We start from the raw sequence: 14,762 nt of genomic DNA on the forward strand, positions 1-14,762 counted from the left end.
CCAAAATCATATAACGTGTGGCCCTACTGGAAAATACGGTTGATTCGTCACCGTCACCACTGGAGTCATCGCCTGTGTCTGGGTCTGTGTCGACCGACTGAGGCAAAGGGCGTTTCACAGCCCCTGACGGTGTTGGAGTCGCCTGGACAGGCACTAATTGATTGTCCGGCCGTCTCATGTCGTCAAACGACTGCTTTAGCGTGTTGACACTATCCCGTAGTTCCATAAATAAAGGCATCCATTCTGGTGTCGACTCCCTAGGGGGTGACATCCTCATATTTGGCAATTGCTCCGCCTCCACACCAATATCGTCCTCATACATGTCGACACACACGTACCGACACACAGCAGACACACAGGGAATGCTCCTAACGAAGACAGGACCCACTAGCCCTTTGGGGAGACAGAGGGAGAGTTTGCCAGCACACACCAAAAGCGCTATATATATATCAGGGATAGCCTTATAATAAGTGCTCCCTTATAGCTGCTTTGTTATATCAAAATATCGCCATAAATGTGCCCCCCCCTCTCTGTTTTACCCTGTTTCTGTAGTGCAGTGCAGGGGAGAGACTTGGGAGCCGTCCTGACCAGCGGAGCTGTGAGAGGAAATGGCGCCGTGTGCTGAGGAGATAGGCCCCGCCCCTTTTCCGGCGGGCTCGTCTCCCGCTATTTAGAAAAATTAGGCAGGGGTTAAATATCTCCATATAGCCTCTAGGGCTATATGTGAGGTATTTTTAGCCTTTATAGGTACTCATTTGCCTCCCAGGGCGCCCCCCTCCCAGCGCCCTGCACCCTCAGTGACTGCCGTGTGAAGTGTGCTGAGAGGAAAATGGCGCACAGCTGCAGTGCTGTGCGCTACCTTAGAAGACTGCAGGAGTCTTCAGCCGCCGATTCTGGACCTCTTCTGATTTCAGCATCTGCAAGGGGGCCGGCGGCGTGGCTCCGGTGACCATCCAGGCTGTACCTGTGATCGTCCCTCTGGAGCTTGATGTCCAGTAGCCAAGAAACCAATCCATCCTGCACGCAGGTGAGTTGACTCCTTCTCCCCTCAGTCCCTCGCTGCAGTGATCCTGTTGCCAGCAGGAATCACTGTAAAATAAAAAACCTAGCTAAACTTTCTCTAAGCAGCTCTTTAGGAGAGCCACCTAGATTGCACCCTTCTCGGCCGGGCACAAAAATCTAACTGGAGTCTGGAGGAGGGTCATGGGGGGAGGAGCCAGTGCACACCACCTGATCGGAAAAAGCTTTACTTTTTGTGCCCTGTCTCCTGCGGAGCCGCTATTCCCCATGGTCCTTTCAGGAACCCCAGCATCCACTAGGACGATAGAGAAATAGTGAAAGATATCGTTAAGTGACATCACCCCTCCCATTCTTGTACATGCAGTCATGAAAGATGTAGCCTAAATTGGATGCATGTTTAGTTGATAAAGACACACGGAAGCACGCATCTTTATCATGCATACACACTGGACGATAAGCACATCTTTATCGTGCATATTGTCCACTTTTATCTTCTCGTGTGTATGCCCCTTAAGTCATAAGCTGTCCACAAATTTGTCACTTCCTTTAACATTTTGTAATAGATTCACAGACCTTCTGCTTTTTCAACTTATTTTGGTGATGTCCTCGGGAAAGGGCTAAGGAGCGCTCTATTCTACACCCGAAACTTATGCCAAGAGCTGCTTTTTCGACATTCAAGTTCCAGCATCACGTTCTAGACATTTGCAATATCCAATATTATCCAAAGTGCTCAATGTAACAGACAAAGCAGGTAGCCACAGTTACAGGAGAGCATATACAAGTCAGTAAAATGAGGACAACCCCAGTGGAACTCCAACGAAGGTCTCATTCCATCACATAGTGACTCACCATGCAGGGAGGCAGTAGACACACACATCACATGCAGAAGGAAGACACTGACAACCAAATGTGAGCCCGTTGCCAAAGTCACTTTATTGGTGCAGTGCCTGCCCGGTTAGGACTCCGCTTTGGGCTCCAGGTCTGTTTTGTGTAAAATACTCATGTCAATATTCTTTTATAACTTATAAACATGATTTACATCCACGCTCCTAAGGAGGGAAATCGGGCCACTACCCCCTCTGACAGCAGCACAAGGTCTATGAGGACACAGGTCTCAGGCAAATCCCAGAATAGACCCTCCCCTAGACATGACGCCTCCCCTCCCTCCCCCAGAAGCTACAGCAGAAACAAATACGGGGACAGCAGAAATCTCAATCATAGGTTGAAAACAAGATACATTCACAGCCCAAAGATCCTGGAGAAGACCAAATTAATGGCTTATAAAGCGATGGAGATGAAATAAAACAATTCTGAAGGGCCAATTCCCAAATCAAAGACTACAGCAGGGGAAGGACAGCCCTTCCTAAATCGAATAAACACAGAGAGACGACACTCAACAGGGAGGCGAGAGAAGGGGCAAAGACAGGACTGGTCTCCTCTCCATTCTAGGTACCTACATTAAATACTGGAAAAGTCAGACACCTCCTACATTGCCTCCCTACCCCAACGATAAAATAAACGTTATAAAAATGTGCATGGCAGGAGTTTGGGGAGGAAGAGCAAGTTCAGGAGCCAGGGGTACTGCTGTCAGGAAGCAGAGGGAAAGGCCACATGTCCAGGTGTGGAGGGGAGACCACAAGCTGTGCACAGGACCGCCCATGTTAACCGATGGTCAGGCCAAAGCCACACTGGAATTTGTTCTTCTTGTGGTTGAGGAAGGCTCCCATGGCTAGTGTAAGTGGCAGCGGAGGAAGCTTCTTTTCTAAAGTGGCCCCAACTATCCAGTTACTGTCCACCGAACCTGTGCAAAAGCGAGAGATAATAATTTAGAGGGGGGAAGAGAAGCATACGTGGTGCTGGCAGGGGTGAAGATAACAGAGGAGAAGGATCATAGGTGATGCACAACTGTAAACATTTAGAAACAAGTGTACATAAGACTTACATTTTTACAAACATAGGCCCCACATGTGTGTTAAAAGGGCCACTAAACCTTAACGTTTATTTAAAATAGAGTGCCAATGTGGCACAGCCAGATATAAACAGTTACATATCACATGACATACTAGTCAGGTTGTTGCACTAATAGCTCAAGCACTATGGAAATCATGGTTCCTGTAGGAAAAGGACAGAGGTATTGTGCTGCAGTAATTCATGCACTTAACAAGGAGAGAGAACCAATTACAGATCCTCCTTATAGGACTATTAAATGATGAACATTTACATAGAAGTGACATTGTGCATGACTGCAAAATAAATAGAGGGGAGCTGTCCAGACACAATAACTTAGGTTTGCTTCAGCATATACAGTACTGTGCAAAAGTTTTAGGCGGGTGTGGAAGAAATGCGGCAAAGTAATAATGCTTAAAAAAAAAAAAATAGGATTTTAATACCTACCGGTAAATCCCTTTCTTGTAGTCTATAACGGATATTGGGGAAAACTAGTACGATGGATATCGACGGGGTTCAAAGGAGCCGGTGCACTTTAAATTTCTTCAACTGGGTGTGCTGGTTCCTCCCATCTATGCCCCCTCCTACAGGCAGTTATAGGTAAAAAAAAACGTGCCCGAAGGAGAAAGGACATATGTGAGAAGGAACATAACAGAAAAGGTGGTGAGATTTAGACACCAGCACACCATTAACATACAACAAACAGCAACGGCTGGCAACAAAACACCAACAGCTGAACAGGTAACCATAAAAGAGACAACCTGAAGAAAAGTCACTGCACTGAGGCGGGTGCCCAATATCCCTTATGGACTACGAGAAAAGGATTTACCGGTAGGTATTAAAATCCTAATTTTCTCTAGCATCCATAAGGGATATTGGGGAAAACTAGTATGATGGGGACGTCCCAAATCTTTCAGAACGGGCAGAAACGTGCGGCGAATGCTGCAGCACCGCCTGCACAAACTGGGCATCCTCTTTGGTCAGGGTATCAAATTTGTAAAACCTCACAAAGGCGTTCTTCCACGAAGAACGCTTCTTAGAGGAAGAGGCCAAGGGTCTTCGACAGACATGTCCAGAAGATCCACGTACCAAACCCTCCAAGGCCAATCCGGGGCAATCAGAATTGCTTGCGCTCCCTAATCTGCTTGCACACCCTTGGGAGCAGTGGAATCGGAAGAAACAGGTATACCAGCCGATAAGGCCAAGGCGTCGTCAGTGCATCTACTGCCCTCGCATGAGGGTCCCTAGTCCGTGAGCATTACCAGGGAATTTTCTTGTTGAGACAACCCCACCGGTGGACGATCTGCTGGAACACCAGATGGTGGAGTCCCTACTCCCACGGGTGGAGATCGTGACAACACAGGAAGTCTGCCTCCCAGTTGTCCACACCCGGAATGAAGATTGCCGACATGGCTCTTGCATTTCTTTCCGCCAAGAGGAGTATCACTGACACCTCTCGCATGCAGGCTCTGCTTTTTGTCCCTCCTTGTCGACTGATATACGCCACCACCGTGGCTTGTCCGACTGCACCTGGATTGCATGATCCTTGAGCAGAGGAGAGACTTGAAGCAGAGCACTGTAGATCGCGCGAAGTTCCAGAATGTTGATCGGAAGGAGGCTTTCGTGGGCTGACCACCTGCCCTGGAACTGCAACCCTTGGGTGACAGCTCCCCATCCCCTCAGACTCGCATCCGTTGTGAGGAGGGTCCAATCCTGAATCCCGAATCTCCAGCCTTCCAGGAGATTGGAGGACTGTAGCCATCACAGGAGGGAAATCCTGGCCTGAGGTGACAGCTGAATCATCCGTACCACTTGCTCAGGAGGTCCAATTGAAATGTTCTGGCATGGAACCTCCCATACTGGATGGCCTCGTATGAGGCAACCGTCTTGCCCAGCAATTTTACGCAAAGATGTATGGACACTCGAGTAGGTCACGGCACCATGCGGACCATCTTCAGAAGTGTTTTCGCCTTGTCCTCCTGTAGAAACACCTTCTAGGCCACAGTATCCAGCACCATCCCCAGGAACAGGAGCGTCTGAGTTGGCTACAGGTGGGACTTCTGTAAGTTGAGGATCCACCCATGGACTGACAGAAGATAGATGGTGCAGTCGATATGGAGCAACAAAAGCTTCCTGGATCGTGTCTTTATCAGAAGATTGTTCAGGTAAGGGACTACATTGATTGACCCCCTGGACCCGGAGTTGAAGCATCATCTCCACCATCACCTTCTTGAATACCCTCGGGGCAGTAGACAGGCCGAAGGGCAGTGCTTTGAATTGGAAGAGATTGTCCAGCAGGGCAAACCGTAGGTACGCCTGATGAGGCGGCCAAATCGGAATATGGAGATAGGCGTCCTTGATAGCCAAGTAGACCATAAATTCTCGTTCTTTCAGGCCCGCAGTCACTGCTCGCAGGGATTCCATTTTGAACTTAAACCACCTCAAATAAGGATTCAAGGATTTCAGATTCAGAATTGGTCTGACCAAACCGTCTGGCTTCGGCACCACAAACAGGTTTGAGTAAACCCCTTGCCACGTTGTGGTAGTGGTACTGAAACAATGACGTGGGACTGGACCAACTTTCGGATAGCCAGTTGCAACGTTACTTGCATATCCTCCAAAGCTGGTAAGCCTGATTTGAAAAATAATGAGGGGGGAGTACTGTCATACTCCAGCCTGTAACCCTGAGAAACAAGATCTCTGACCCAGTCAGTCAATCTGGCAGGAAACCTCCCAGACGCGGCTGAAGTGACGCAGTCTAGCTCCAACCTCGAGATCCCCTCAGGGTGGGTGGGCAACGTCTGAGGCCTTAGTGGAAGCAGAATCGGTGGACTGTTCCTGAGAACTGGTGCTTGCCGGTTTTCTGGACATACCTCTGGTGCCTCTAGCCGCATTGGAGGCACCTCTGGCCTTAGATAGAAACCTGTGAGACCGAAAAGGACTGGAGAGACGGCCCTGTTTAGGAGCATCTCGCCAGTGGGGCCCCAGAGGGGAGAAACGTGGATTTCCCAGCCGTAACTTTGGAAATCCAGGTATCAAGATTCAGCGTCCGCAATCCATTGACGCAACGTGTTACGGTTGTTAGGTCGACACTCATTAGGTCGACCACTGAATGTCGACAATGCCATTAGGTCTATATGCATTAGGTCGACAGGTCAAAAGGTCGACATAAGTTTTTCACTTTTTTTTCCTTAATTTTTTTGATTTTTTCATACTTAATGATCCACGTGGACTACGACTGAAACGGTAATCTGCCCGAAGCATGGCGGGTGAAGAGAGCCATGCGAGGTGACACGGTGCACTAATTTGGGTTCCACGTCACTTTACGGAGAAAATGACACCAAACACAGTCAAAAACCTCATGTCCACCTTTTGACCTGTCGACTTAATGACCATGTCGACCTACTGTCCCTGTCAACCTAATGCATGTCGACCTTTCATGGTCGACCTAATGACTGTCGACCTAAGTTGTGTCTATCCAATGACCCATACCTGATGCAACCACAAGGCCATGCGCGCAGACACTGCCATGGCAGAAGTCCGAGCATTAATGTTCCCCATCTCCTTGAGCGAATCACAGAGGACACGGGTAGTGTCCTGAATGTGCTTCAGGAGGGTTACCATAGTAACTAAAGGCATATCTCCCGAGAGGCCCCCCTGAATTTGAATGTCCCAATAATGAATAGCATGTGTCATCCAGCAACCCACAATGACTGGTCTTTGTGCTATACCGGCTGCTGTGTATATAGATTTTAGCGTAGTCTCTATCTTCCTATCCCCAGGATCCTTCATGGTAAAGGAGCCCTTAGAAAGGCGAGATACTGAGACATCTACCGAAGGGGGTTTCTTCCAAAATTTTCTACTTTCAGGAGCAGATGGGAAAGTGCACAACAACTTTTTGGACACTTGGAATTTTTTGTCTGGATTTTTCCAGGCCTGTTTGAATAAATCATCTAACTCTGGAGAATCAGGGAAAGTGACATTAGGCTTGTTTTGTACAAAGAAAAACGACTGCTGAGACGCAGCGTCCCCTAGAGGGTGTATCAGATAATATAGCAGGTAACCCACACTTCTGAGGACATGCATGAGAAGGGGGGGGGGGGGGACCCTAACCAGTGGGGTTCTGTACCCTCTCCCCCAGCCCCTTCACTGATTTGTCAAGAGTGACTGCACTGTTCACAGGAAACAGAGTCATTAGATAAGGGAGAGAAATCTAGTGTGACATACATACGTTTACCCATATTTCACAGTAAGCTCATTAACATACACACAGACCGTTATAATGCAAGCCTGCCCTACTGTATGTGAGAGGAGACACAGAGGTAGAGAGGACACCAGCACACCCTGAGCTGCACAGCCCCAGTGAGCCTGTCGGCTCTCTATAATACAGTAAACACTAACAAATTATTGTCCTAAATAGGCTCAGGATAGTGTACACAAGCGGCACTCCCCCTTTGCTACACCCTGTACCAGATATCCAGCGTGTCTGAGGATCAGGAAGCGCTGTGTATGCTATCTGCTGCTTCAGTAAGCAGAGGAAGGCGCCAAAACGCCTCAGGTCCCGTTCTGATGTAGCTCCGCCCCCTCCATGGCGCCAGAGTTACAAATACATATATTCTACTGGCAAAAGTCTACTTTTAAGCTTAAAACATCACACAAGTGCTAGTCAAGCCCTGTTGTGCCAGTTCTACACGGGGAATCTTAGCGGGATCCCCCGGGAGGGTCCCGTACGCTGCGCCTGTTGTCAGCGGCACTTTGAACCGGGGTACCCCCCTAGCGGGGTCCCCGGTTTGTACTCACCACCGATGTCACATGCAGGCAGCGTTTGGGGTGTGCGGCGTGCTGCGACAGCCAAGGTGCAGTGACCCGCTGAACAACAACTCCTCAGGACAGTGGCCCTGCAGCAGGGAAGCGGCTCTGCACCTCGTAAGGCTGGAGACAGTCTCCCCCCCCAAAAAAACTCCCACGGTGCAGGTATGCTGTTGCCCCGACAGCATACCAAAAAAAAAATAAGAATTTACTTACCGATAATTCTATTTCTCGTAGTCCGTAGTGGATGCTGGGGACTCCGTAAGGACTATGGGGAATAGCGGCTCCGCAGGAGACTGGGCACAAAAGTAAAGCTTTAGAACTACCTGGTGTGCACTGGCTCCTCCCCCTATGACCCTCCTCCAAGCCTCAGTTAGGATACTGTGCCCGGACGAGCGTACACAATAAGGAAGGATTTTGAATCCCGGGTAAGACTCATACCAGCCACACCAATCACACCGTACAACTCGTGATCTAAACCCAGTTAACAGCATGATAACAGAGGAGCCTCTAGAAAAGATGGCTCACTACAGCAATAACCCGATTTTTTGGTAACAATAACTATGTACCAGTATTGCAGACAATCCGCACTTGGGATGGGCGCCCAGCATCCACTACGGACTACGAGAAATAGATTTACCGGTAAGTAAATTCTTATTTTCTCTAACGTCCTAAGTGGATGCTGGGGACTCCGTAAGGACCATGGGGATTATACCAAAGCTCCCAAACGGGCGGGAGAGTGCGGATGACTCTGCAGCACCAAATGAAAGAACTCCAGGTCCTCAGCCAGGGTATCAATTTTGTAGAATTTTACAAACGTATTTGCTCCTGACCAAGTAGCTGCTCGGCAAAGTTGTAAAGCCGAGACCCCTCGGGCAGCCACCCAAGATGAGCCCACTTTCCTTGTGGAATGGGCATTTACAGATTTTTGGCTGTGGCAGGCCTGCCACAGAATGTGCAAGCTGAATTGTACTACAAATCCAACGAGCAATAGTCTGCTTAGAAGCAGGAGCACCCAGCTTGTTGGGTGCATACAGGATAAACAGCGAGTCAGATTTTCTGACTCCAGCCGTCCTGGAAACATATATTTTCAGGGCCCTGACAACGTCTAGCAACTTGGAGTCCTCCAAGTCCCTAGTAGCCGCAGGCACCACAATAGGTTGGTTCAGGTGAAACGCTGAAACCACCTTAGGGAGAAACTGAGGACGAGTCCTCAATTCCGCCCTGTCCGAATGGAAAATCAGATAAGGGCTTTTACAGGATAAAGCCGCCAATTCTGACACGCGCCTGGCCCAGGCCAGGGCCAACAGCATGACCACTTTCCATGTGAGATATTTTAACTCCACAGATTTAAGTGGTTCAAACCAATGTGACTTTTGGAACCCAAAAACTACATTGAGATCCCAAAGTGCCACTGGAGGCACAAAAGGAGGCTGTATATGCAGTACCCCTTTTACAAACGTCTGAACTTCAGGGACTGAAGCTAGTTCTTTTTGGAAAAAAATTGACAGGGCCGAAATTTGAACCTTAATGGACCCCAATTTCAGGCCCATAGACACTCCTGTTTGCAGGAAATGTAGGAATCGACCCAGTTGAATTTCCTCCGTCGGGCCTTACTGGCCTCGCACCACGCAACATATTTTCGCCAAATGCGGTGATAATGTTTTGCGGTTACATCCTTCCTGGCTTTGATCAGGATAGGGATGACTTCATCCGGAATGCCTTTTTTCCTTCAGGATCCGGCGTTCAACCGCCATGCCGTCAAACGCAGCCGCGGTAAGTCTTGGAACAGACAGGGTCCTTGCTGGAGCAGGTCCCTTCTTAGAGGTAGAGGCCACGGATCCTCCGTGAGCATCTCTTGAAGTTCCGGTTACCAAGTCCTTCTTGGCCAATCCGGAGCCACGAATATAGTGCTTACTCCTCTCCATCTTATCAATCTCAGTACCTTGGGTATGAGAGGCAGAGGAGGGAACACATACACTGACTGGTACACCCACGGTGTTACCAGAGCGTCTACAGCTATTGCCTGAGGGTCCCTTGACCTGGCGCAATACCTGTCGAGTTTTTCCCAACGGTTTATAATCATGTGGAAGACTTCTGGGTGAAGTCTCCACTCTCCCGGGTGGAGGTCGTGTCTGCTGAGGAAGTCTGCTTCCCAGTTGTCCACTCCCGGAATGAATACTGCTGACAGTGCTATCACATGATTTTCCGCCCAGCGAAGAATCCTTGCAGCTTCTGCCATTGCCCTCCTGCTTCTTGTGCCACCCTGTCTGTTTACGTGGGTGACTGCCGTGATGTTGTCCGACTGGATCAACACCGGCTGACCTTGAAGCAGAGGTCTTGCTAAGCTTAGAGCATTGTAAATGGCCCTTAGCTTCAGGATATTTATGTGAAGTGATGTCTCCAGGCTTGACCATAAGCCCTGGAAATTCCTTCCATGTGTGACTGCTCCCCAGCCTCGCAGGCTGGCATCCGTGGTCACCAGGACCCAGTCCTGAATGCCGAATCGTCGGCCCTCTAGAAGATGAGCACTCTGCAACCACCACAGGAGGGACACCCTTGTCCTTGGTGACAGGGTTATCCGCTGATGCATCTGAAGATGCGACCCGGACCATTTGTCCAGCAGGTCCCACTGGAAAGTTCTTGCGTGGAATCTGCCGAATGGGATTGCTTCGTAGGAAGCCACCATTTTACCCAGAACCCTTGTGCATTGATGCACTGAGAGTTGGCTCGGTTTTAGGAGGTTCCTGACTAGCTCGGATAACTCCCTGGCTTTCTCCTCCGGGAGAAACACCTTTTTCTGGACTGTGTCCAGGATCATCCCTAGGAACAGAAGACGAGTCGTCGGAACCAGCTGCGATTTTGGAATATTGAGAATCCAATCGTGCTGCCGCAACCCTACCTGAGATAGTGCTACACCGACCTCCAACTGTTCCCTGGATCTTACCCATATCAGGGAATCGTCCAAGTAAGGGATAACTAAAATTCCCTTCCTTCGAAGGAATATCATCATTTCGGCCATTACCTTGGTAAAGACCCGGAGTGCCGTGGACCATCCATACGGCAGCGTCTGAACGGATAGTGACAGTTCTGTACCATAAACCTGAGGTACCCTTGGTGAGAAGGGTAAATTGGGACATGAAGGTAAGCATCCTTGATGTCCCGAGACATCATGTAGTCCCCTTCTTCCAGGTTCGCAATCACTGCTCTGAGTGACTCGATCTTGAATTTGAACCTCTGTATGTAAGTGTTCAAAGATTTTAGATTTAGAATCGGTCTCACCGAGCCGTCCGGCTTCGGTACCACAACAGTATGGAATAATACCCCGTTCCCTGTTGCAGGAGGGGTACCTTGATTATCACCTGCTGGGAATACAGCTTGTGAATGGCTTCCAAAACTGTCTCCCTGTCAGAAGGAGACATCGGTAAAGCCGACTTTAGGAAACGGCGAGGGGGAGACGTCTCGAATTCCAATTTGTACCCCTGAGATATCACCTGAAGGATCCAGGGGTCTACTTGCGAGTGAGCCCACTGCGCGCTGAAATTCATTGAGACGGGCCCCCCACCGTGCCTGATTCTGCTTGTAAAGCCCCAGCGTCATACTGAGGGCTTGGCAGAGGCGGGAGAGGGTTTCTGTTCCTGGGAACTGGCTGATTTCTGCAGCCTTTTTCCTCTCCCTCTGTCACGGGGCAGAAATGAGGAACCTTTTGCCCGCTTGTCCACGAAAAGACTGCGCCTGATAATACGGCGTCTTCTCATGTTGAGAGGCGACCTGGGGTACAAACGTGGATTTCCCAGCTGTTGCCGTGGCCACCAGGTCTGAAAGACCGACCCCAAATAACTCCTCCCCTTAATAAGGCAATACTTCCAAATGCCGTTTGGAATCCGCATCACCTGACCACTGTCGTGTCCATAACCCTCTACTGGTAGAAATGGACAACGCACTTAGACTTGATGCCAGTCGGCAAATATTCCGCTGTGCATCACGCATATATAGAAATGCATCTTTCAAATGCTCTATAGGCAATAATATACTGTCCCTATCTAGGGTATCAATATTTTCAGTCAGGGAATCCGACCACGCCAACCCAGCACTGCACATCCAGGCTGAGGCGATTGCTGGTCGCAGTATAACACCAGTATGTGTGTAAATACATTTTAGGATACCCTCCTGCTTTCTATCAGCAGGATCCTTAAGGGCGGCCATCTCAGGAGAGGGTAGAGCCCTTGTTCTTACAAGCGTGTGAGCGCTTTATCCACCCTAGGGGGTGTTTCCCAACGCACCCTAACCTCTGGCGGGAAAGGATATAATGCCAATAACATTTTAGAAATTATCAGTTGTTATCGGGGGAAACCCACGCATCATCACACACCTCATTTAATTTCTCAGATTCAGGAAAACTACAGGTAGTTTTTCCTCACCGAACATAATACCCCTTTTTGGTGGTACTCGTATTATCAGAAATGTGTAAAATATTTTTCATTGCCTCAATCATGTAACGTGTGGCCCTACTGGAAGTCACATTTGTCTCTTCACCGTCGACACTGGAGTCAGTATCCGTGTCGGCGTCTATCTGCCATCTGAGGTAACAGGCGCTTTAGAGCCCCTGACGGCCTATGAGACGTCTGGACAGGCACAAGCTGAGTAGCCGGCTGTCTCATGTCAACCACTGTCTTTTATACAGAGCTGACACGGTCACGTAATTCCTTCCAACAGTTCATCCACTCAGGCGTCGACCCCCTAGGGGGTGACATCACTATTACAGGCAATCTGCTCCGTCTCCACATCATTTTTCTCCTCATACATGTCGACACAAATGTACCGACACACAGCACACACACAGGGAATGCTCTGATAGAGGACAGGACCCCACTAGCCCGAGGGAGAGTTTGCCAGCACACACCAGAGCGCTATATATATATATATACAGGGATAACCTTATATAAGTGTTTTTCCCCTTATAGCTGCTGTATTGTTAATACTGCGCCTAATTAGTGCCCCCCTCTCTTTTTTAACCCTTTCTGTAGTGTAGTGACTGCAGGGGAGAGCCAGGGGAGCTTCCCTCCAACTGAGCTGTGAGGGAAAATGGCGCCAGTGTGCTGAGGAGATAGGCTCCGCCCCTTTTTCGCGGACTTTTCTCCTGCTTTTTTATGGATTCTGGCAGGGGTTAAAATTCATCCATATAGCCCTGGGGGCTATATGTGATGTATTTTCGCCAGACAAGGTGTTTTTATTGCTGCTCAGGGCGCCCCCCCCTAGCGCCCTGCACCCTCAGTGACCGAAGTGTGAAGTGTGCTGAGGAGCAATGGCGCACAGCTGCAGTGCTGTGCGCTACCTTGGTGAAGACAGGACGTCTTCTGCCGCCGATTTTCCGGACCTCTTCTGTCTTCTGGCTCTGTAAGGGGGCCGGCGGCGCGGCTCTGGGACCCATCCATGGCTGGGCCTGTGATCGTCCCTCTGGAGCTAATGTCCAGTAGCCTAAGAAGCCCAATCCACTCTGCACGCAGGTGAGTTCGCTTCTTCTCCCCTTAGTCCCTCGATGCAGTGAGCCTGTTGCCAGCAGGTCTCACTGAAAATAAAAAACCTAAAACTAAAACTTTTCACTAAGCAGCTCAGGAGAGCCACCTAGTGTGCACCCTTCTCGTTCGGGCACAAAAATCTGAGGCTTGGAGGAGGGTCATAGGGGGAGGAGCCAGTGCACACCAGGTAGTTCTAAAGCTTTACTTTTGTGCCCAGTCTCCTGCGGAGCCGCTATTCCCCATGGTCCTTACGGAGTCCCCAGCATCCACTTAGGACGTTAGAGAAAAAAAGATTAAAAAGAATCGGAAGAAAACTCTCTGGAGCAGCAGAGATGTGCATCCTCTCCTGAGGGCACTTTTTTCTAAACTGCCTGTGGGAGGGGGTATAGAGGGTAGGAGCCAGCACACCCAGTTGAAGAAATTTAAAGTGCACTGGCTCCTTTGGACCCCATCTACACCCATCGTACTAGTTTTTCCCAACATCCCTTATGGATACTAGAGAAAATAGAAGTGTTAATTTATTGATCAGTTTTCAAAATGAAAAGTGAATGAAAAGAAGAGAAATCTAAAGCAAATCAATATTTGGTTTAAATACCCTTTGCCTTCAAAATAGCATCAAGGTACACCTGCACAAAGTCAGGGATTTTGTATGATTGTAGTCAGGTGTATGATTAACCAATCATACACAACAGGTGATAATGATCATCATTCATATGTAGGTTGAAACAGTCATTAACTGAAACAGCTGTGTAGGGTGCTTAAAACTGGGTGAGGAACAGCCAAACTCTGCTACAAAGTTGAGATTATAGAAGACAGTTTCAAGTCACAAGACATACACCATGGCAAGACTGAGCACGGCAAAACACAGTTCAGTACTGGCAGAAACCAGTGAGACACAGGTACACCCATCTACTGTTCAGAGAAGTCTGGCTTTCCATTAAGTGGTCTTCATGGCTTAATTGCAGCCAAAAAGCCATACCTACAACATGGAAACAAGGCCAAGGGACTCAACTATGCACGAAAACATAGGAACTGGGGTGCAGAAAAATGGCAGCAGGTCCTCTGGACTGATGAGTCAAAACTTGAAATATTTGGATTTAACAGAAGGCAGTTTGTTCACCGAACGGCTGGAGAGCGGTAGAATAATGAGTGTCTACAGGCAACAGTTAAGCATGGTGGCGGTTCCTTGCAAGTTTAGGGCTGCATTTCAGCAATCAGAATTGCGGATTTGGTCATGATTAATGGTGTCCTCAATGTTTAGAAGTACAGGCAGGTACTTATCCATCATGCAATACCATCAGGGAGGCGTCTGATTGGCTCAAAATATATTCTGCAGCAGGACAACGACTCCAAACATACAGTCAATGTCATTAAGAATTATCTTCAGCGTAAAGAAGAACAATGAGCCCTGGAAGTGATGATTTGGGCCCCCCAGAGCCATGATCGCAACATCATTGAGTCTGTCTG

General features: G+C 48.9%; 1 protein-coding gene across 1 annotated transcript in view; it reads right to left on the reverse strand.

Annotated features, from left to right (window-relative positions):
* Positions 1 to 1,928: 1,928 nt before the first annotated feature.
* Positions 1,929 to 14,762, reverse strand: part of TOMM40 (translocase of outer mitochondrial membrane 40) — a 70,905-nt gene continuing 58,071 nt past the window's right edge. Inside the window, exon 10 of the mRNA XM_063942600.1 lies at positions 1,929 to 2,821. Within this exon, the coding sequence (XP_063798670.1) occupies positions 2,682 to 2,821 (140 nt within the window). The 3' untranslated portion in view covers positions 1,929 to 2,681. The remainder of the gene's footprint in view (positions 2,822 to 14,762) is intronic.

Source organism: Pseudophryne corroboree, chromosome 10, assembly GCF_028390025.1.
Source record: "Pseudophryne corroboree isolate aPseCor3 chromosome 10, aPseCor3.hap2, whole genome shotgun sequence".
Classification (NCBI taxonomy): Eukaryota; Metazoa; Chordata; class Amphibia; order Anura; family Myobatrachidae; genus Pseudophryne; species Pseudophryne corroboree.